Here is a 23,080-nt window from a genome sequence, read left to right as displayed (position 1 = left end):
CAAATGGTGTAAAAAAAATTATGGGTTGCTATTTAAAAAAGTATAACTTTATGTTGCCCAGCGAAAACGGAACACACTGTATAAACAAAAATATTATTAAATCATGCAGTTTTCCAATATAAATAAGTACTGTACTAAACATTTTATATTGATATTTATACAAAGACACCAGAAACCAAGGCCGGAGTAATGGCGAATCCTGTATATATATATACACATATATATTTTATGCAGATTTAAGGAGAAAATAACTATTAATGCAATAATTCTTTGAACGAACAATTGTATATAGATGACTTTTTCCCACCCCTAATTTTCCCCAAATTCAGCAAGTAGCGTGTTTCACTAGATGACAGTTGCGTAATTCTTATGATGAATAATACAATTGATGCTCGGCAGATGGTGTCTATAGTGAAGTTACGCGGGCGCCATCCAGTGGAACGCACATACAACTATTTTACTCATAGATCTTTTAAAGCTTTGTCAGTAAATCTTTAAAGCCTATCATCGAAGATTATACCTTTTTCTCCTAAGATACGTATATGGAATTTTAAGGGATTTTAAACATCACATTAAGTGTCCACGTTCTCGAAAAACAGTAGCGTAGATAGTTTTTTTTGATAATACTTTAAAATGTTTTTTTAAATGGTAACTCCTAAAAAGCTCTCTGCTATGCCTTTGACTTTCCAAAACCAAACAATAGTGTTAGCAAGTTTTTAGTACCAATTTGTGGGTAAATTTTCTTCATAATCAATTATTTACGTCGTTCTTTCGTATAATAAATAAGAGTAAAAAAGGGTGTATAATGGTATAATAAATTATCAAAAAGCTGAACAGGCTTTAAATTCAAACAGAAGGTAAGAAGCCCTTCCTCGCTACTGTTTTTTTCAACTAAACAAGAATTTTAAGATTTTAAATATTATTGTGAAAGTTAACTTTATCCACAATCAGTGGTGTATTTTAGCGGTAATAAATTATTAAATTTTATCAGTTTTTAAAACGGTTATCTACGAGGACTACAGTTCGCTATTTAATTTTAGCTAATTTTAAGAGTTAATTTCCTCGAAATTAAGTGCTTTGGATGGTTGATTTTAGGTGTATTAAATTATCCAAATTGAATAGCCCTTGGACAAACGGCAATGATTGTAAAAGGAAGCTCCCTCACTCCTAGTTTCTAGTACGTTTCTGTTTTTTTTTTTTAATTAAGCGAGAAATTTTAATTATCGAGTTTGTAGTTGTTAAGTAGACATCCAATGGGTACTATTATCCTATTACACTCAACATAAAACCCGCTTGTGTTTTTCACTAATTGAAAAAGCAACTTTAAGAAATTTAAAATATCATTTAGGAAGAAGTTTATTTGAGAATCAATGACGCAGTTGGTTTGCCGTAACGGTAATAAGTTATCAAGATTTCATATAGTTTCTGAAAGGACGATTGCCAAGCTCTGCGCGACTCTTTTACTCCTAGGGTGTCTATGTTTTTCTTTAATTATACAAGGCTTTAAGGGTATTTAAAATACTGTGCGGCTCTATATTGTCTCTCCCCGTTAACTTTTTAACAAATTATTATTTATTAAACATTCTAAAGTAGCAGTAAATAGAAAATAGAAGTGTTTGTGAGCGCCAAATCGAAAACAAACCAATTTATCACCAACAAACAAGTTTTTCATTGTTTACGTGCTATTTAACTGAGTTTGTATTGCATTTTTTACCAAAGCTCTTTTTCTCAAAAACTAATCGATAGAATCAGAATTGCAATATACCATTGAATGCCGTTTTAAAAGAACTTTAATTTGAGGCGTCACTTGACTCATTGTTCAATTTTAAAAAAATCGGCAATATTGGGCTACCGGTATCGTAAGCAAAATTTGAAAAATAAACAAATGTCAAAAAATAATATTTTTTGTCCTGCTTAATGCTGCTTTTGAATGCTTAAAAAATAATAATTTGTTAAAAAGTCATGGGCACAATTTGGAGCCGCACGGTATAATTTGAGGATCAAATTCCATGGAGGATCAGTGGCGTCGATGGTTCGCTTTAGAAGCAACAAATTATTAAAATGATTTATGGCAAACCAAACAAATCGCTCGAGAAATTTTTCAGATTTTCTCGAGTCATTTCTCAATAATTCCGGAATTGAGGTCTTTTCGAATGCAACACCATACAAGGTGTTTCCTAAATATATGTCTCAAATTTAAGGGGATATTCTTTGGGACAAAATTAGAGAATGGCTATAAGTGCATGTCCTTTGTCGCCCCATTTCCGAAATACAGGGTGTTAAATTTAGATTTTTTTTTTATTTTGTCAAAATTACTTTAGAGCGTTATAGGCTATTTCCTGCGACTCATTTTCCTTTAGGCAGAAATTATCAACTCGCCCTGTATACGTATTTGTAGGAATAAGGAATGTCACTTAATCGTGACTATTGTCACAAAATGATCATGACGTAGAAGAAACTTACAATTGTTCGTAGAGCCACTCATCAGGCTCCGCTTGCCGCTAGATGATTCTAGTGTGGAACTGGTGGCCGGAGACATTTGAATATCGGACGCAGACGCCAGATGTGGCACGTCATAATGGTGTTCTGACACTGATCTGGTGACTGAGGTGGCCGGCGTGGTGTACGGGTACTCGTAGCAGGCGGCCATGGTTTGGGTTAGGTCTGGCTGCAGACTCAGAGACTTCTTGTCCTGTTCGGGAAAAAATTCTGATGGATGGTAGTCTGAAATGAATATGTAAAGTTGTGTCTGTTTGAGGCAGGTGTTTCGAACTTACCACTGGCTGCCATGTTGTACAGGCTCTGCTGCTGGGTCTTCTTCCTGTACAGGCGAATGACGAAGAAGGACAATAAGCACACCATGAAGATCGCCACTGTTAGTCCGATGTAGAGCAAAATGTCATTTTGAGTGCTTTGGATGTTGGCTGAAATAAAGCTACTTATAAACATCGTAAATCAATTTGAGTTGAACTACAAAACGTGAAAAAGGAAACATACACAACACACAATAACAAACTGGAGGAACATTTTAACGCCCTCAGGCCACCTCTCGGGAAATGACGAAGGAAAATTCGTTATTTTCACTTTTTGCCAGCACGGTGTGTGCCGAGTTCATTTAAGAAAATCCGATAAGTAAACAAGATTGCCATAGAGCTCGGCTTTTGGGGGCGAAATATAAGTTAATCCGGTTTCAGGTCAGGTGCTTTTCCCGAGACAAAACATTGTTTTCAAACGAAGAACAACGAGGATGTTTTGCTTCGGTTACAGCAGGACAAAGAACGTAAAGAGAAATGATTCTGCTGTGTTTTAGAAGGATCAAGTAAATTCCTGATAAAGACAAAAGAATATATTTGAAAATGTAGAAAAATATGTTGGATGATTAAATGAGACCTATGGGACATATTTAGTCATTTCTCATTAAGGGAACGATTCAATAACCATGCCATATAGAGGTATAGTGGAATACCTACATTTGGGTCCTCTATTGGAATATCTACCTAAGTGTCCATTTGAGACTTGGTTACGTTTACAGGGTTCATAATAGATCGAAGTGTACTTTGAGGAGTAATTTATTTGCAAATGGAAGGTTAAATGGAATATGCTTATCGTGAGGAGTCTGTAATGCAGTTTTCTTGCGTACTTTAAAGTTTTATTAACTTTGATAAATAATTGAGGAAATCTCTAATTTTACAGAAATAAAAATAAAAATTAAAAGAGTTTCAAGTGAAGTGTTACCTTTTCTCTAAACTTTCAAGTAATAACCCGTGCATATATACCTATTCTTGTTTAATTTTTAGAGCTTATTTTCTATTTAAAATGGAGATTTGACATGTTTTAGTTGAAAACCGTACGTGCTTAGCCATCTTTGTTCAAGAGCTAGCTTCGTAGCTCTCTTCGTGGTACCACTTTTCAGTTAAAAATCATTACACTTGAAATTTTGACGACAAGTACTACTAACTCTGGCCTAATACTCAGGGTGTTTACAAAAATGTGGGCAATATTTCGGAAATGAAAAGTTCTTAACAAAAGATTATATTTATGCTTATAAATTGTTTTCCAAAAATTTACCCCACGGAAATGTAGCTCTTCAAAATTTAATAGCGAAAATGATATTTTCTAAAAAACTTTTTTCCAGTTGATGAAATTTAATTAATTTATTTCAAAGTAATACATTTATTTTTAACAATTTTAACACAAAAATGTTGTTTACTTTGATATCTAGGTGATAGTGTAAAAAATGCATGAAAAATTAAATTACTTTTGTAAAATACGCCTTTTAACAAAATGGCGTTTTTCTGGAAAACAATTCATTTAACATACACCAAGAATACCTTTTTTTTGTTATGCCGGAAATCTAATAAATCATATGAGGGTTAAAAAAACCAAAAACTTAAAAGTTTGGAGATAAAGAAGTTGAGGGTAGCCTCCCCTCCGCTTCCCTGAAGATGTAGAAAGAAATATTCCATCCTATTTTTTTAACTTTGGTACGATACACGAGTGACCTAAAATTCATTAAATTTCATCGACTGGAAGAAAAGTTATTTAGAAAATACCATTTTCGTTATCAAATTTTTTGAAATTTGAAGGACTGTATTTCTGTAAGTGTAAATTTTTGAAAAACAATTTATGAGCATAAATACAATTTTTTGATAAAAACTCTTCATTTCCTGGATATTGCCTACAGTTTTGGGAACACCCGGTATAACTTGATATTATATTACGTAATACTATGTAATTGCCGTCTATTTTTAGGTAAGAAATATAGCTTATGTTTTATGTGATATGCAAATTTTCAATTTTTAAAAGTTTTAAGGATGGTCCCTTTTAAAGGAATCAATAAATTTAAATTTTAACTTTCCATATCAGTTTGAAACTTATTTTGAAGCTCAAAAGCTCTTGGTGTATACGAATAATAAATACACAGGATGTCCTAGAAACGGTGGTACAAATGAGTATAGCGTACTAGCGAATAAAAGAATAAAGCAAATGAGCTCAATAAGCCTTACAAAAAAATGTTTTCATTCTACAGGATGTTTAAATACTTTTTAATTCTGTCAATTGGGAATAAATCCCGCAGCTTTTGGTTTGCCAGTTTGAAATTGCTCACAGGGTTTTTTTTCTATATGATAAATTCATTTAAAATTTCTGTCCCAACTTAGTTGATAATTGGCTTCACCTGCATCTCATTAAGGTACTAAAAATTGACTTGCTTTCTTTGATCAGTGCCGATAATTTCAATATTTTTACGAGTTCTGACGCTATAAATTTGTCTAAAACGTATTCTGCAAAAAAACTCGTATCTCTAATCGTTTTCGAGATATTTTCAATTAAGTTTTTCAGTGCATTGCTAAAGATTTATTAATATCACCAACTCATTAACAAACAGTAAAATATCACACAGGCGCCGTATTTGATATTTTTACTAACGTTTGCAATATCGATGATTAATCATAACTACACTAACGAACAGCTTGTTTCATTAGTGTGATAAGTAAATTGTGTTATAATTTCACGAATACCCCTGCACAATGAATTAACTAGTATTGAGATGAGAAATACAGATTGTGTTTATGCGCAACTAAATTTTTGAAAATCTCGTATTGATGAAGAGTATCTTGAATTTTATTCCAATAATAGACACCCAAATTATCGGATATACAAACTGGGTGAGACTGTTCCATTCACGGTTTTATTTATTCAAAACGGGATGATGGAAATCCAAAAATTCTTACTGTGGATCAATGAGAGGAAATCTTCGTCCGAATACTAAAGTATCCAGAAAGAAGAACCAGACGCATTTCTGAAGCGACAGGATCAGCAAATTACCAATTTCTTGACTTGTACGGAAAGAGAAGATGTTTTCATACAGAATTGATCTCTCCATTTTTAACAAACTGTCACGAAGTTGCTTTGAGATTACTCTAAAAGCAACTTTGTGACCATTTGTTTAGGTTAGGGAATTCTTGAAATATTAATTTTCAAGAAGGGAACAGCTGTGGCCATCAGGAAATCCCGATTTAAACTCATTAGATTTTTTTAAATGCAAATCTGAACCTAACAGCAGAGAGGAGTTTGAGATAATATTCAAGAAGGTATAAATACAGGCAAGAACAATAACCAAACCTTGTTCAAGGTGCTGCTAATTTTTAAGACTTGGAAAATGTATTCGAGTAGGCGATGGGCATTAACACACAGGAAGGCTTTTAGTTTAACTAAGAATATTATTAATGTCATTTAATAAAGCACACCGTAAACGCAGATTACCTAGGGGACGAAACGCATCCATAAAGTAATGTTAACAAAATATTGAAAACACACGGAATCACATAAGTGAACATATCTCCAAAACCGCTAGAGATGCAAGTTCTTTTGCAGAATATCTTTTGATATAAAATAATTGACAGTATCAGAGTTCGTGAAAAAATCAAGTCATCGGCACTTATAAAAAAGTTAGCGATTTTAAGTCCGAAAATGAAAAATTGTGAGATTTATTTCCAATTTACAGATTAAAAAAAATTATTGACAGTCTGTGGACTGAAACAAGCAATTTTTCTTTAACACCCAATACTGATTTACACCATTCTGAGACACACTGTATAAGCGTTATTGAAAAGATCACTTGGCCCGTCTTAAACGACCCAAGTTTACCTTAAATTTAAATAGAAGCAACTCTCTTCGACTTCCCGGAGACTGCTTTGGCAATTTCACATTTTAACTTTTTCGTATTGATGAGATCTCGCATTAAATATTCCTACGAACGAGTTCCCAACTTCGGAATGGACTTTCCGGAAAAGAGTTTATGAGGAAATATCGATAAAAGCAAATAAACATCGTCTCTGCAAAAACTTTTATTGTAGGAGAGTCCCAACTTTGCTTTCTGATTCAATTCCGTTTGCCTTTAAAGGGCCACGTCACGGGTTTAAAGGAAAATAATTAGGACCCTCAAAAGGGACGGTCTTCATCTAAAACAACTAAACCTCTTTTTTCGGATTAGGACAAAACGCCCGCATTCGGTGAAAAACGACCGCCCGAAGGGACGATAACATCTCAGGAAAAGTTTAAGGGAGTTCTACCTCAAATGCGGCAAAAACAAAACCCACTTGTCTTGCAGACATGTCCAAAGAAAACGGCAAAAAACCCTCTGTTAACTGCGTGTTTTCATCCCTTTGCAAGGACTATTAACTGTTTATGATGCGCAGTATGATGAGGGCTAATCCCAAAAATTACCAACAGGTGCCAATTTCCACGGAACCTAATTAAGCTGAAGAGGCATCGCTTCATGTTCCAAGTTTATTCGCGAGTTAATATTTAATATGGTGATAAAACGGAGTGATAAAGTGGAGAGTTTCGTGTCTTGGGTGATATAAGCGAGGAAGGGGAGGTCACTTTAACAGTAGCTAACCTTAGGAATTCATATTGAACGGGCAGACTTAACGTCTCTATTTCATACAATGAAGGCGTCATCCACTAATAACAAAGATAATTGGTATAACCTCTCGGGCGAATAAACTTGAATTTTTCGGAAGCGATTTCTCTTCATTTGTATTTCACGCTTAGGTCAGCTTGGTTGTGGATGAATTTGGGAACGATGACCACGAACAAAATATTCTTTTTCCATCAAACACAAATACAGGACTCTTTCAGTTCAATAATTATTTCCAGTCACACAGCGGATGATTCTCCGAGGGGCTGAGGGGCAATTAATTCCTGCAACCGAAAGCAAGGGCTCCTTTTTATTAATTCCGCCTCCCTCTCCGTGGGGCGACATTTCCACAATTGCCCAATTTGCGACCATTGCCGGCCGAAGCCTGACCTATTAATTAGGCAATTTGGGCACATTGCTTCATTAAGGATTCGTTGAACACACGAGTCCTCTGTTTGATCTATCGCCACTTCTTTATTTCGTTTGGACGGGAAAAAGAGCTCGAACTGTTTTACTGCGAGTTCAAGAGCTCGGATGGTCGCGATCCAGAGTGTGATTCATCGGCCAAAGTTAAATCCTCTTGAATAAATTTTATAACTTTATTAAGCGCGGAGCTGTTTTCATTCTTGTAAGTGTGGAAATCCGAGGGTTATTTTCAAGTCGTTGGTGTCGACACCATTACGTTGAGGTTTTATATGAGGCACTTGAGTCTTTTTGATGTCTTCGACTGTTGCAGCGCGGGCTTATTTAGTGTTGAAAGAAAACGTCATTGAATTCCTTCCGCATTTCTCATTTATTTCCATATAACCAGAGGTTGCACATATATCCTGACTGTCGAAAACATGGCTCAAAAACAAAAAGATTTGAAAAATATGGCAAAAAATGGGCAGATAAATTCCGAAGTGTCATTCTCAGCGCAGCTAGCTTATTTCCCCGTTTCCTTTCAGTAATGTCCTCCTTCGTTCCGTTTTATAAAAGGATCACTTTTGTGTCATTTAGCAATGCCGGACGAAGCTACGAGTTATGAATAATGAATTTTGTAATTTACTACTTTAAAACCCTTAAGGAAACTACTCCGACACGCGATAGACATTTAACACTAAGCTCAAATAAAGGGTGGTCATTAAAAACAAACCTCGAGCAGGCGTTGAAATATCACAGGGATGTCTTAGATACATTCATCTTTTACCTGTTCACTGCGAGGTGCTTGATGGTGAAGAGCAGATGGGTTAATCCACGCCTTACGTTCGCCTACTACGAGGTTTTTTTTAATGATCTCCAGTTGTGAGTACGAACGTAATTGCTTGGAATTTGATATTTAATGTGTTTTTGTATTTATTATTTACCCCTAATCATAAAATATATTTTTTAAGCGGTGAAGTCTTGTTCGAGCAATTTTTGAAATAGAACTTATTAATAATTGCTTTTAAAAGATCGAATATTAAAGAGCAATAAAACACGAAATTTCCTTGTTATCATCCAGGAAGTACACATAGGTCCAAAAGATTTGCGTCACCTTGACTCTTAAACATCATATTATGTGATAGAAAAAAATTATTAAATATTTATTAATGAATTTTAATTAAAAACCAACTAGTTTACACCACAATTACTTCACTATTAAATTTTAAACGATAAAAACAATTTTTAAAAACAAAAAACGGAAATTTTTATTCTAAATTTTTAAAGTGAAAAGGAAATTAACAACGTGTATTTCCACCAAAGGCATCAGGAAAAGCTTGAAGACGCCGCTGCATTCAACTTTAGAAACTTTTTCCTTAGTGATTTTTTAGAATTTTGAAAACGAATGACAAATTGTCAATATTTTTGAAAAAAAATTGCAATTTGACAGTTATAGACAGTCATTTGTTTTTTTAATTTGCATGTCATCTCCCCTCATTTGCGAAGCACAACCCGAAGACCAAGTCGTAATTTACCAGAGGTAAACAAATTTTCCACATGATGCGGACCTTATGGGTGGTATATAATATAAAGAACCGCCAAACACCCCTGACTTGCAGAACCGCTCAATTATTTAGTTGGGAATGTTCTAGAAGATTCTCGAAAATTCTAAACCGATCAGTTCTAACTCTAATCCCTCACTTAAGAGGTTTAGTACTAAAACCGTTCTAAAACGTGTCCCCAAGAATCACAAAGCATTCAGAGGTTGTTGCATCTGCAAACGCAGATGTATGCCGTGCATCTTAAGATAAAAGATATACCCACACAATATATGAACTTTTTTATCCTCAAGATTCAAAAAACCGGCCCTCTGTAATACATAAAGTTCTTCATCATTAACGTCAAGATTACAACCACATGAGGTTTACTAGCTTATATGGCTCAAACTTTCAAGAGATATCAATCACCTTCTTGATATTTGGACAAAAAGGTAATGATTATTTTGTGTTTCTGATAAGTTAAATACCTCCTAATGTTGACAAAGACATAAGTGTATTCATTCGTTGGGTGTTTGACCTTTCATGAGATTTGTTATTCGGGCTGCTTGGGCGTACTCTTTTATCGAAACTGGCGAATAAATTTCTAGCCGGAGCGGAAGCAGAGAGGGATGTTTACAGGGCTCAGGAAACAGTCTTGATTATTTATTATTATGGGACATATATAAGGGAATCTCATTGTGCACCGGGAGATCGGCCGTTTATTGCCATTTTTATTACCGACTGGTCCTCTGGCCGCTTCTTAGTTAATGGATAATACGGGTTATCGGAGGCTATAACTGCGATTTATCCATATTCTGCGGGGGGATTTGGTAACTTAATGAGGGGGGCATTCATTAAGGCTATTGCCCAATCAGGATGGCCACAAATCTTGTCTGAGAATTTAATAAGACCTCTTTAACGGCCATTTGGCGTCTAAATTTAAAGCCCCCAGACCGATGCAAATTTCGTATTCAGCGTTCGATAGACGCATAAAACTTACCCCCTTCGGTCACGTAATGAACATTTCCGAATCCTAAATTCAATACTACTTATGGGCAAACGTTCCCATTTGCCGAATTTATTTCTGGTCATATGCGCTTTTTAAAGAAAAAGAAAAACTCTGCGTTCATTCACAATAGTCGCTTCATTAACCCAACGATCCAGAGCTATTTCAGGTTTTTATTCGGCCGTAATTATTTCCAAGTTTCTGGAATTTCTGCACACAGTAAATCACTCGGCTCGTAATTACCTGGATCCGTTGAAAGGCTGAAAAGACGACTGAAGTCGCGCCAAGTGCTAGAGCTAATTAAACCGTGTATAAGTTTTCGAAAACGTTCCTGTTAACGCAAAAATCTTTCCTCCCAATACCTAACAGTTTTAGGTTTAACTGGTTGCCTACACCTATGAGATGACGTAGCAAATAAGTTCTCGTGTCGATCCGCTGGCGCAATGTTGGGTTTTTCTAACATACTGGTGTGTTAGACGTTACAAGACAGGAGAGTAGCATGCGAACTTAATAGATTCCAGAACAAGTCGTTGGCGAGGCCTGGAAGGTTGAACAGCCCTGCTAAAGAAAATTTTGGTTGAGTGACATGTGATATTTTTTATATTTTAAACTTTTCGTTTTTCATATTTTATATTTGATTTTGTTATTTATTATTGTTTTATAATACTTTCCAGACAGAGGGATCGGAAGAATAAAATAACAATGATTTTGCCGATCGCTCAAGTCAACTTTCCGGCCTTTATTTGCGAAACGTTACGTTGAGATAAAAAATTGAATGGCAAGTGCATACCTTTTGTACTTCTGAACCTGACCATATCCGAGGATTATACACCTTTGGTCTTTTTAAGATGTACGTAGTTGTAGAATTTTGTATAGTTATCCTTTTTGGAGGGTCGTGCAGAATAAGCGATTGATTTGCGGCTGAAGACTGTTAAAAGAAAGCTATTCAGGCTTCCAACGTCTCTCCGCCATGGTAGGCCGGATAAGGCGGGCCGAAGCTAAAGTCAAAATTAGTCGTTTTTTCTTTTAAAATGCGCCTTCCTAAAAATGGCCTCGTTAGTAGCGCAAGGACGAAAAAGCTTTCTTACTCAGCGACCCAGAAAGATGCGTCCGATGGTATCGAAAACGGCATTGTCCGGGTGCCTGTCTAAGAGATATAAAACGAGATAGGAAATTCGACGTGAAAATCAATCTTATTTTAAAAGAGTTTTAGTCCATTGTGGGGCACTAGGAGACTGAAAAAATCGTGCCCATCGTAGTGGCATAGAACTCGGAAGAATTGATAAAAACCTATTGGAAGTATTCTTGTAGCTATTAGATTGGGTGAGTAATTTAACTTAAACATTTTCACTTTCGAGGCCCATTCGTGATGAATTGAATTTCGCCATGTTTCACCCTGTATCCCTTGATCGCAACGGGTTGAAAATTTGAAAAAAGTCCAAAAATCTCTCCTCTACACTTGCCTACGTACATCTGAGAAAAATAGAAGCGAACACATGAAATTTAAAATTGTGGCGAATTTTTGACGGAATAAAATTAAAAAATATATATGAGGGTATTAGAGATGATGAGCGAGGTGCATACATGTCCATTTTATTGGACACATTTATCCAAACTACTGGGCACTCCTGCACGGAAAGATAACTGATTATATAACATGTTAATATGATAATTTATTGTAACTTTGTCATAAATAAATTTCTGTCTCTGTTTTATTCACGTTTCTCAAACAAATTTGTTTTTATCTAACATATGTTAGGTATTTGGAAAGCACATACTGCGTTCGGTTCTTCACACTACGGGCGCCCCCGCGGAGTAATTTTAAGTTTTTACGTTTTTGATTAATAATGGCTTGTTAGGAGAATAACTATAACACACTCGCGTGCTAGTCGCCGGCGCCTGCGGCTCGCGCGTAACATTTTAGAGTCGTGCGTTAAGATTTACTTTCTTCGCTTTGTTATGTGAGTAAATAACTACAGTTACGTTTTAGCTTTGTTCATAACAACTCAAAGCTGTAACAACAAAGCAGGCATTGATGGAGTGATTGATTGACTTATGCATCCCCACATATTCTTCTCATGATTTAAACATTCTCTGAAGCCAAACATCAAATCCGGATTAAAATCATTGTGATGTCTCAGTTCGCCCACAAAGAACGTATAGAAGAAAAATTGTTAAAAAATTAATACTACTCTGACTGTTCGTTCAAGAAGCCATCAGGAAGCGAGTAGCTCCAATTAACACGAGAATCGCACGTGCATACGATATTGCCACGTTTAATTATTTAGCAGCAATGATGGCGGTCCTATTAGAGGTTTCCCTTAATGGAAAATTGCATTACTCTGCACTGACTGAGGTAATGTGTAATCCGCCACACGCAGATGAGTTTTCAAGTGGATTATTCATATCCAAATCAGCGATTACATCTTATGTCTTCCGTTAGAGATCTTAACGGATAATGGGTTTAATGAGGAATTGCGAAAGAAAGGCCCCTACCCCCCTCCCTACGTTATAGTAAATTGGAGCATCACCTATTCATCTCCTGCAACAGGCAATTCAATTTTTGGAATTAGCAGATCGTGAAGCAATTGGCAGGGGTGCAGTATTAGTTTATCTCTCCGAGGGGCTCTTTGGGATTTTCAATGTAACTGGGGATGGTAACAATGCGTTTAAGCCCATTAACCACGTCGTATTCGCATTACGGTGCGGTGCCATTGAATACGCCTCGGTAATATACCAATTTGACTAGCTTGTCGATAGTTTAATAGTATGGTAAATTACCTTGAAGTCACGAAGGGTGGTTGCGAGTTAATAGCGGCACTATTAGAATTTTCACACTGCTGGGGTTTAATTTGAACTGTTAAAGCACCCTGCCGGGGGTGTTAATCCTGACAGCCAGCAAATATTAGCCTTTTTAGCTAGCCGTCATAACCAGCAGCCGCTAAACCGTCAAGATAATCCCGAGTTATGACCGATCAGGGCTTGTGCAAACAAGCCGATGGCGAATGTTTGCCCACTCTTGATCCCTCTTTATTAATTTCCAAATTTGTCACATGAGCTATGGGGACGTAAAAGCCCTTTTTCGCAATCGTAGATAATAACTCTTCTCGACGAAGGAATTTCGTTAAGATTTAAATAATGCTCCCTTGTGGTGCAGTCGCCTTTGTCACGCGGAGGGATGTGAGGGCTTACGGAGGCATTTCCATAAGGGGGACCAGGGTGAATACTTATATTCTGTATGAGAGAACGCGCGCTCTCTTAAAGGGAATAAATATCTGTCTGGCAGCTTTCGTCTTGCGATTTTGGAGGGGCCTAGGGGAGGGCATCAGAGGCATTGTACCAGTATTTCACTTAAAAATATTAAAGAGCCCGTAAAGAGACCCCTTTCATTGCGTCCCCGTTCGTAACTAAAGCTGAAACACCTCACGGCTTAATGACATTTTTTGGTCTATTTAGAAATAAATGGCAACGCAGTGGCGGAGATCGGCTTTTTGAATAGCTCAAAATGCGACATAAAGGAGCGTTATGGCTGTTGACTTTGTCAATTTTAAGACCCCGCGGGCTCGGCTTTGATCGATTTCGTCTCAATTCAACGCAAAAGTATTTTATTTTTGTCGGAATTTCTCTCGTGGAAAACCAGCACCTTAAGATCTTAAAGGCAATTTTGGACCTCCGCAACGCAAAACACTAAATCTTAATTATTTAGCCGCAACGAAGTTTTCAAATTAAGAGTAGAAATGCCGGTTTTCATTTTCTGTTTGAGTCCCAATAAATTTGATGATAAACAATCAGGTCTAATTTTTTATTATTTGGGCCCTTGTTAGTCTTTTGCAGATAATTATTCGATTTATAGGGAAATTTTTATGCTATGAGTTTATACATAGGTACGCCCTGTGTTTTTGGATAATTGCAGGGAACATCACATTTAGAACCATCTCACTACTTCTGAGATTTTTTACAACTAAAAGAATCAAAATGATTCTGTCCAAAACTAAATTTTTGCCATCAAATGATACACAACACAGTGGCTTGTTTTTCAGTTTACATTATATTATATTTTCCAAAATTGTGGCTTGAAATGTCCACTTACGTTGTCCATCTTGCTGCCTTTCCCGGCGCCTTTAATATTACAGAATAAAAATAGCAAAGGCTGAATTACGTGAATGCCATCAAATAAGGCTCAAGTTGCATGAGAATGCGCTGGTTGTGGTGATGTTTAGTGAAAAATCCTTTACAATGACATTTAACGCAACTGCTATTTCTGAACATGCCCCACTTCTCAAAAATGAGTTCCTATGCTAATGAGTTTCGGGTAAATTCAAGTGCTTAAGTTATAGCATAAAGGATCTGGCTGAATCCAGGGTCGTGCAGTAATCGAAAAAGAAATACAACTTAAATGTAGAAATTTAACGAAACTGCTACTTTTGAAAATCTCCACCCTTCCAAAATCAAATTGCTACGTCACTGAAGGAACGATCTCGTTAAAATCAGGTGCGCACTCGCGGTGAGTTCTCATCTCCCAAATTTAGTTGCTGTGTGAATGAATTCAGGAAAATTCTATCGTTGATAGTTTAAATCGAAATTAAGGCTATTGTGAATAGAAATATTCCTTTAAAAATTGCTATTTTATGAAACGTCTCCTCGAACGCATAGTAGTACAGACACGTAGATCATGAACATCTGTGGATGATGATCCATGAAGAGGTTCTAGTGTTCAAATAATGTTGGGGTAAAACGAGTGAGGGTAGTTGCCGCATAAAATATCGATAATTTAATCTGATGTAACCCCATTTTTAAATTTCCAGTGTTGCGTAAATACACATTTAGCTCTGCGTTAATGAATAGGTCTCGTTGCAATTTTCCCGTTGGTTTGTGGAGTTCGAGCCCCCATGATTTTTCGAGTTGAAATTAACTGGCAGACTGTTCCCATACCGTGAAACACGTTTCATTAAAAACAATATACGACCGTTCGATTAACTATTTAATAACAGCGTTATCGTTCGCAGCATGACCCATACCGAGTGTTTACGAGGCGCAATCCATTCGCCCCCATTACGATTACAAATTACTCCAAAGTCGTATCGTGACCGGATCTCCGATATGGGTTTTTCGTGAAATGTTAGATGGGTTTTCTGTGAAGACGATGGCTCATTTACATCCATCGACTTTTGACTTTATGTATGAAATCTCGCGAGCTCAATCGACCTTTTTCTCATAAATTTCTCGTCGGAAAGACAAACACGTCCAGCTATTTGTCTCTTTCGAACGCTCACTCGAAAAATAGGCCTGTATCTGTCTCGGAGACATGGCGAGAAAATAAGAATAAATGGGCTTTAAACGTGGCTTTTTGGTAAACTTGCTGAGGTCACTGTGGGAAGCAACGTCTCTGCATTTTTAACGAAAACCTTTTGTGCGACTTTTACATAACATAACGAGACCGAAATTACAGACTTCGGGGTTATAAAGGAGCTTGTTAAATCCGAACGCTGATTGCCACCTTTAAGCATACACCTCGTTACAGATATGGAATGTGCCATTTACACCGAGACTTCCAATTTTCCCAAACTAAAAACATCAAATGAGACCCAGCAAGAGACATTCCCTGCGTGGGCTAGACTTGTAAGTAGTTCTTTGAAGGTTTCTAGTACCGGCAACTATTAGGAGAAATTATAAAACTCCCACTGTTATAGAATTATGGTTTTTAAATGATAATCAGGCCGAAGGTGTGTACCACTTCTTCGTAATAGTTCTGTTGTAATAAAGTGTCGCACGCTTTAGGTGCCGCCTATAGATTAATTCCAGAACGGCTTTTCCTTATCATTTCGGTTATCTCAAGTTTAAGCCGTAACGTATGTGGTCACTACTTCATGCTCAGGCAGCATAACGAAGTCTAAGGATATTTGTTTTGTGTGGTGGGTGTACCCGCTAATTGTTTCTTAACTGAAGACAGAATGAAGGAATTGTAAGAAGCCCAAGAAGCTCTCTAAATACAGGGTGTTATTTAAGTATGTGGGCAAACTTCAAGGGGTGATTTTTTGGGTGATTCTCAGATCAAAAGTTTCTATAAACATAGCTCCGGTAATGCTTCGTTTTCAAGATACAGGGTGTCAAACTTCTTTTTTAATATATTTTTTTGTAAAAATCCTAATAATCCTTTAGTCGTTTTTGTTGAAATTTGGCAGGGTTATTTATGGTTATTATTGTTATTTATGCGCCGCTGATCTTTTAAAATGTTTTATATTTTTTCGCATTAAACACAGTCATGGCTACTCAGATCACCGGATTTAAATTCGTTGGATTTGTTCCTTTGGGGACATGTAAAGTCCTTCGTTTACGGGATTCCGGTCAACACTGAAGAAGAATTAATCCAATGGACATGGGATTCATGTAATCAGATAAGATATGTGCCGGGAATATTTCGACGTGTTCGGTAAGCGATGTTAAGGCGAGTTAATGTTTGCATTAAAGTTGAAGGACATTTTCAGCAACTATTGTAAATTTCGTGTTACTGATTGTTAAATGTTTTTTTACTAAAAAATTGGGTGCAAAATAATTTTTATAAATAATTCCTACGGGAAATGATACATAAAAACAACGTTTTGTTAGCCGATCCATCCCTGAATTTTTGCATTCAAGTTCAAACTCAAGAACTGAAATTTTTTTTTTAAATCATTGACGTAACAACGCTCTCTTTGAGGGCGAGACATTATTAAAAAAAGTTTTTTTTAAGAAGAAAATTATTTTTAATTCCAGTATGTCTTTAGTTTCAATCGGATTGAACCCTTAAATCTTGGTGCATGTACTGAATAGTCATTAGCGTAGGAACTTTTTTGGGAGATAGAGTAAAAAATAGTTCCCTCAAAAATTAACTTTTAAGAGACAACAGCAGATCATCTAAAGAAGACTCACGATTTCGTTTAGATTCCATCGTGACTTTGTTTCTATATATCCGGAACTACAGTTTATCTGAAATTGGCGTAACAATGTAACTAAATGGTTATTTTTACTTTCGTTTAAATTCCAAATTATATATCCTTAAACCGTCAAATACAGGGTTATCTCTGGAAATGATACTTAAACACGTGCCTCTGTTCAAACGAGGACGTAAAAAGGGAAATTGTGAAACGTCTGCATCACATAAACATCCCCCCAATCCGAAAGGTAAGCAATCAAAATCTTATCCTAATAAAGTATTAATAACGTTCTCCTTGAGCCTATATTATAGGATAGGACCCTTTTTCCTTCTTTTGAAGGGAATATTAAAATTTCAAAATAAAAATTCTCAATTCCGGCCGTAATCCCCTGGGATTAGACGTGCGGTTGTGATTAAACTTCCTTTAATCTCTGCGTCAAACATTCCCGATGAATGAATATCTTAATAATCCGGCCAATATTAATTTTTCCATTGATATTTCAGCTTCCGGACACGAGGATAATTTAATGAAAAATGTCTCGGAATTTGGCAATGGAAAATTGCTATACAGGGTGTTTCCTAAGCACACGGCACAAATTTAAGGGAATATTCCTTGGGTCGAAATAAGAAAAAAACACTTGTATGTCCTGAATTGCTCGCCATTTGCGGAAGGTTTTAATTTTCTGCTTCAATATGAAAAAATCTGTGACTGAGGTTCATCGAATGTTCTCAAATACTTATGGTGAGGCCGCGATTAGTGAAAGAACTTGTGAGTGGTTTCCACGCTTCAAGAACGGCAATTTTCACTTCGAAGACCACCATAGCAGTGGAGGGTTTTCGAAGATGCAGAATTGGAGCATTACATAATGAGGACTCGTGTCAAAGGCAAGAAGAATTTTTCACGATCATTGGGAATTTGAATTTGAGCCGAGCACTGAAAGATAAGCGGCCGCAATGCATCGAGGGACACGATAAAGTCATTTTACAACATAACAATGCTCGGTCTCATGTTGCGAAAGTGATCAAGACATACTTGGAAACGTTGAAATGCGAAGTCCTACCCCGGCCGCCGCATTCTCCAGACTTTGCTCCCTCTGATTATCACTTGTTTCGATCAATGGCACACTGTCTGGCTAACCAGCACTTCCGGTCTTATGAAGAAGTAAAAAATTGGACATGTAATCAAGCTTCTTCTGAACGACTGCTGAATTCTTTTAGAAACACCATGTTAATTTAGCGCCTGGTACTTCGGATATGAAGCGATTTCAGTGTTTATAAGGCACTTTTTTCTTATTTTGGCCTAAAAAACATCTCCGCAAATTTGCGCTGTATACGTAGGAAGCGCTTTGTATACAAAAGGGTCACGTAGAGGGTGCGAAAATGCTTTTGCTCAATAACAGGGGTGGTGACATGCTTGTGTGCAAACACGTGATTCCCAGTGACACCCCCCTTGTTATCGCGGCTTATAATCCTTGAATAAACAAATCTGTCGAACGATGGAAACTCAAGGGAACTTGCAACTTTTGACGAAATAATTTATGAACTAAGAGAACTATTTGGGCCACCATCAACCGAACATTATATCCACTTTATTGTGACAAGCTTATTTATGATCTTCTGCCACATTCGGGACTGGGCAACGAATGCTAATATATTTATCCGGTCGTATTTATAGAAAGGTGTTAACATGTCTTCAGGTCTGATATTCTAATAGCCTGGGGATATTAAGGATTTTCTGCATGTGCAGATGAGAATTTATGAGGAGTCTAACTTGGGAGCCGGCCGTATATCTAGTGGATGAAATATTTCGTCAACAACCGTCTAGTTGAGTTATTGTTGCACGAAGGTAAAGGTACGGAGATGTTTTGTGTGGAGGACCAGCATCAGGCAATCGAAAAACAAATCCTTAGACTTAATTATTTGAAAGTTTTTCTAGTTTTTCTCCTGTCAAAAAATAACCGAAATATTTGCATGAAACAGTCCATTCTCTCCAGTCTCTTGTCCAGGGTTGATGGCAGTGGTCTCAACCACGTTCCCCTCACGCCCTGCGGTGGTAGATTTGACTTTCGTCCGCACACTGCGGACAGTATTTCATGAAATGAGTCTGCAAACCTTGTGCGGTATTCGTGTTAGCATGGTAAGAAAACCCCTACAGGGTGAAAAACTGGTTATGAATAAAGGATTTTGATGTAGTGGAAAAAGCACACGGGAATTTAACATCGGTTTTGTTGCAGTGGCGGTCGAATATTTACGATAAGTGGTTACATGTCGACGAGGCAAAAATGCATTTATCATTTCCCGTGTTGTGTGTACACGCGTTGATATTTTTTAGAGCCCTCCCCATGTTGCTTCGCTTCAAAACAGTTTGTTTGTGGACGAAAATGCGAGAAAATCCTGAAAACATGACAAGTCACGTATGGAATAATAGATCTATTGTACTTCGTAGCGAAGGAAACAGCATCCATCGAGGCACATAAAACAATGCCGGCATTTATCCGAAACGCCATTTAGCCGTAATTCTTATTGCGAATAAATCAAAGGGACGTTTTGTCACCGACCGAAAAAATATGGGCCTGAGATATGGACGATTTTTGTCACTGAAAAGCCAATAATTAAAAATCGGTGCCAGCGTTATTGCGGGTCTTGAGGGTCAGGAGGTTGCACCGTGCACTCGGCGGGGTGCAAACGTGAAGTCCGTGAGAGATGCCCGGCATTTACACTATTTGCACATTTATGAAAATTATCGGAGACCCCACGTTGGGCATTTTTGTTTGGGAACAGCGAAGCGACCTCTTTGTTTGGGAAAATACGATGCTTGCGTGTTCATGGTATAGTGGTAGGTACCAACGGCTTATGTATAATTCACCGTACTCTTTCCTCTTTGACCTCCTCTATGTCCCCACAGATATCGGTTTTGTCTTCTAAAAACCATAAGCTGTTTCGGCATCCACTAGTTCAGATTTTCGACTGGCAATGTTCCCAAACATTAAAGGGGTCCTGCATGCAAATTGGGAGTAGCTCCAAGCGACAAATTAATAGTACTTCCTCCAAATATGATAAAACTTAACTTTGACAGGATTAACATCCACTTTCGAACTACTTTGTATGTCATCTTAAATCATCAGAACTCTAGGAAAATTAAGAAAATCTTTATGTTAAGCTGATTATAACTTCTTAATTTCTTTCCCATTACCTTTAAGTTTTTGCCTGAAGCCTCTTGTCCCTTGGCTTTGGAAAACAATTTTTCCCTTTCACCTCATGCGACTTTGGACACTTTGAATTTTTATTTATTCAATTTGTCAGTGAAGTTTTCAACAGTGCATCGCTTAGTCTTCTATATTATAAAAGTTGAGAGTTAAGAAAGAAAAAGTTAGTTTTTTGAGTACAAGAAGAACAAGACGTTTCTGTAACTAAACTGGACAGTCCAGTATCTAGGACAGAATATACCTTCAAAAATAAACGTTTCAAAAGAGAACAGTTTCTTTTAGTTTTTAAAAATGTTTTAATTGTAATTTTGAAGAAACGATATTTGGCTAATTTTTGTCCTAAAAAATTTGCAATTACTACCACTGCACAGGTACGCCCACTCCTTTCGTCATTCACGATATGGAACGTCAATCTGAGTCATTTCATCTAATGGAACGTCATCTGAGTCAGTCTGAATTATTTTAGATAGGAGGTGAAAAATAGAGAGATTGGTTTAAACATTCTTTATAAAAAATTGCTTTATTTTCATTTTATGGGATGTTTAAATAATTTTAATTTTGAAAAAACAATCACTTCATCCTTTTTAAGCTTCATAAATCGACTAAAAATTAATAAGTTATTTTGTCTGGCAAAATTTGTAATTACCACTACTGTGCAGGTTAATTCAGGTTACTGTCGTCTTTCTTTTTTCCTCCGATGTTAGATAAAAAAAATAATATTAAAGATATTCTTGGATACAGTCACCCAATGGTAATAATGGAGTTTTTAAGTCACTTATTTAAACACAAATTAACTTTATTTCGACATATTTTTAACGTTAACAGTAACATCACATCATATTGTTGACCTAATTAGCGTTAACGGGATTCGTCATAAAAGGAACGACATCAGTTACCTTAAGCATCCTTTAACTTTATCATTTTCAATGGTAAAATTTTGACTGTGGAAAATCGGAATTAATTACTTAATTATTTATTAATTAATTGAGAGGTAAACATTATCTGTTTATTAAACCTATGAGGTCCGTGATTTTATATGAATGATTATAACTTGGGGTAGTAAAAATTCTCGAAAAAGTATTTTCAATTGTAGCAATCAAACATTCACGTATGCTCTATTGAAAAAGTTTAGTTTTCAGGCCAATAAATCCAATTTTTTAATTGACTCCGCGCTCTAAGGGCGAAAAGGACGTTTTTCCGGGCGCATTTGTTTTAATTTCCAACCAGCCTGATGGCGTTCCACTGTCGAAACCGGGTTTTTCCTTCCATGCCAGTAACTCCCTGTTTAATTTGTATTTAGTTTAGCGCCTACGCGTCGCTAGATTTAAAATTGTAGCTACACCGGCTGCGTTTTTCCCAGCGCTAAGGCCATTTTTAAACTTGACGCTGAGACGCGAAATCTTATAAGGCTGAGAAAGGTAAATAATAAACAGGAATTCTCTACTGGCATAAAAGGAAATTGATGTAAGAAGAGGGGAGGCTTTAAATGTTTAACTCATAGACATTCACGTGCTGACATCTATGGAAGTAGTAACAACATTTCGAGTGCAACACCATTTAGTGCACGTCTCGAAAAACCTTGTTATCTCACACATTGTTCTCTCAAACTATTTATATTCGGGTGGTTTTTTCTGAAACTACGACTCACCTTCAGTGACACGTGTAAGCTCCGTGGAACGACACATGTTGGATGAACATTGATTGGTCTGGACGTCCTTTCCAGAGCAAGTTTTCTTAGTACTCCCTGTTCCAGGAATACACTGGCGTTTTCGTACTTTGACGCAGTCGTCGTTGCAGTCTGACCATTCAGACCAGGCTGACCAGTGCGCCGGTTCCACTATACGAAAATCAATAAACGGCATTTAATATACACATAAAAATACACGAAAAGAAAATGATAATTTTCATGTAGTAGTTAAAAACTGTGTCAAGAATTGAGTAAGAGAAATGTAATGTGTTTTTTCCATGATTAGCTTTAAAATGCACCATTATTTGGTGTATTGAATAACTACGTTTTCTAGCCCCTTTTCTAAAACAGTTGACAGGTTAATAATGAGGCGTATAAATGTCAATGTCAAATGATACGTCACGTAGTAATGTACCTCACACCTTCGGTGTGCAAGATACCATCATTGTCCAAATTTTTTGCTTAAGTATTATTAAGGAACAAAACAATTTGGGGGATTACAATGTAAAATCATTTTGTGATACACAGGGAGTCGTCCCACCTATTTTTGACAGAAAAATAACTTTTTTTGTTATTGATGAAACGCTATCAACGCTCAATATTTGTCTAATTCTATTGAGTTTTGTGTACATATCTATTTTTTTTATAACTACTTACTTTATTCTTTTTCAATAACAAAATATCATTTTCAGATTTTAAAAAATTAACCAAAAACTCTGGTAAAATTAAAAAATATGACAACGGTTAATTTAAAAACCGAGTAGTCTTTAAATGAAATATCCGGCTCTTCTGCGCCTCTCGCTTTCTCTATTTAGAGAAGAAATTTGAGGAGGTTACAATTGCCATTTTAAGAATAAGTTTTTGTCCAGAATCAGGATGTAGATGCTTTGTTTTAACACTAAGAA

General features: G+C 36.5%; 1 protein-coding gene across 5 annotated transcripts in view; it reads right to left on the bottom strand.

Moving 5' to 3' along the window:
• The window catches only part of LOC136418016 (netrin receptor UNC5B-like), a 176,136-nt gene that overhangs the window by 13,627 nt on the left and 139,429 nt on the right, over nucleotides 1-23,080 (bottom strand). For all 5 annotated transcript variants that reach the window (XM_066403908.1, XM_066403907.1, XM_066403910.1 and 2 more), the window contains 3 exons: nucleotides 22,137-22,325; nucleotides 2,778-2,924; nucleotides 2,464-2,724 (listed from right to left, as the gene is read on the bottom strand). In XM_066403908.1, coding sequence (XP_066260005.1) covers nucleotides 2,464-2,724; nucleotides 2,778-2,924; nucleotides 22,137-22,325 — 597 coding nt within the window. The remainder of the gene's footprint in view (nucleotides 1-2,463; nucleotides 2,725-2,777; nucleotides 2,925-22,136; nucleotides 22,326-23,080) is intronic.

This window comes from Euwallacea similis, chromosome 32 (assembly GCF_039881205.1).
Source record: "Euwallacea similis isolate ESF13 chromosome 32, ESF131.1, whole genome shotgun sequence".
NCBI lineage: Eukaryota > Metazoa > Arthropoda > Insecta > Coleoptera > Curculionidae > Euwallacea > Euwallacea similis.
This window is presented reverse-complemented; position numbering and strand designations above follow the sequence as displayed.